At 64.2% G+C, this 1056-nt stretch overlaps 1 protein-coding gene across 2 annotated transcripts in view; it reads right to left on the minus strand.

Moving 5' to 3' along the window:
- Window positions 1-1050, minus strand: part of UNC5B (unc-5 netrin receptor B) — a 79400-nt gene extending 78350 nt beyond the window's left edge. For both annotated transcript variants that reach the window (XM_077778536.1, XM_077778535.1), the window contains exon 1: window positions 916-1050. In XM_077778536.1, coding sequence (XP_077634662.1) covers window positions 916-994 — 79 coding nt within the window. In that variant the 5' untranslated portion in view covers window positions 995-1050. The remainder of the gene's footprint in view (window positions 1-915) is intronic.
- Window positions 1051-1056: the final 6 nt, after the last annotated feature.

Raw genomic sequence — 1056 nt, forward strand, 5'->3', positions numbered from 1 at the left:
GAAGAAAGGTTGGCGCCCCTACGTCCACCGGCTCGCAGGGAAGACAGCCCAGGCACCGACGCGGGGCCCAGCTACAGCCGAGGGGGACGCGACACAACCACGGCGCGGTGCTGGTGGCGGCAGGCACTTTTAATTTAGGAGCCCACGAAGCCCCTTAAGACATCCTGCAGGCCCAAAGTAGGCAAGCGCACCTTGTCTGCTCCCGGGACGGGGAGAATGTCAGTGGCCCATTTAAAAGGAAAGTTGGCAGCATCACTGTGTGCTCCCCTCCACCCCAACACACATACATACCAAACCCCAGGAAATATCCCTCCAGACGAGCGGATCCTGTGGTCGCGGGGAAGGCTGTGCGAGCGGTATTCAGCCCTTCCCCCTTCGATAGCCCTACAAGCCGGCCTCCTCCCGCTGGCGGAGCGGACCCGCGCTTCCCGTGCTCAGCAGGTCTTTCTATCCCTCCCTCCCGTTTCCCGATTCCGGCGGGTGCAGCGCGTGGAGCTCGGACGAGCCAGGACCCCGACTAGGAAGTTTCCGGCGAACGGCAAGCAAACGCACCTGACCGAAGCAGCAAGTCTTTTTTTGTTTGTTTGTTTCCTCGTCTCCGTGTGCCGGGAGCCGGGTGCCCTGGAGGCCAGTCCTCCGGAAGGAGCAGACCTCGACTCGGACACCGGTTCCAAGGAAAAGAAGTGATCCATTCTAGGCGGGGGCAGGAAGCTTACTCTGAACCACCTGGCCTGCGCCGCCCGAGAGGTGGCTGCGCCATCGCCCACTTTGGTGGGCGGAGAAATCTACGTTCTAACTTGGGTGCCCTTGCGCTTTCCCCCTGCACATCGACGCACTGATGGACCACTCCAACTTCGGGAGACTGGGGCGCAAAGGTCCCCTATACGTCCGCCCCCGTGCCCGATCGCTCCCTACCTGCTTGGCTCAGCCTCGGGTCCCAGCAGAGCAGCAGCGCCAGCAGCAGCGCGCCCCGCGCTCCGCTCCGGGCCCACATGCTCCCGCGGCCAGGCTCGGGCGCCTCTCCCCCGGGGCTTTCTCCCTGGCCCCAGCCTCGCC

The sequence above is a fragment of the Crocuta crocuta genome, unplaced genomic scaffold (assembly GCF_008692635.1).
Source record: "Crocuta crocuta isolate KB4526 unplaced genomic scaffold, BGI_CrCroc_1.0 scaffold167, whole genome shotgun sequence".
Classification (NCBI taxonomy): Eukaryota; Metazoa; Chordata; class Mammalia; order Carnivora; family Hyaenidae; genus Crocuta; species Crocuta crocuta.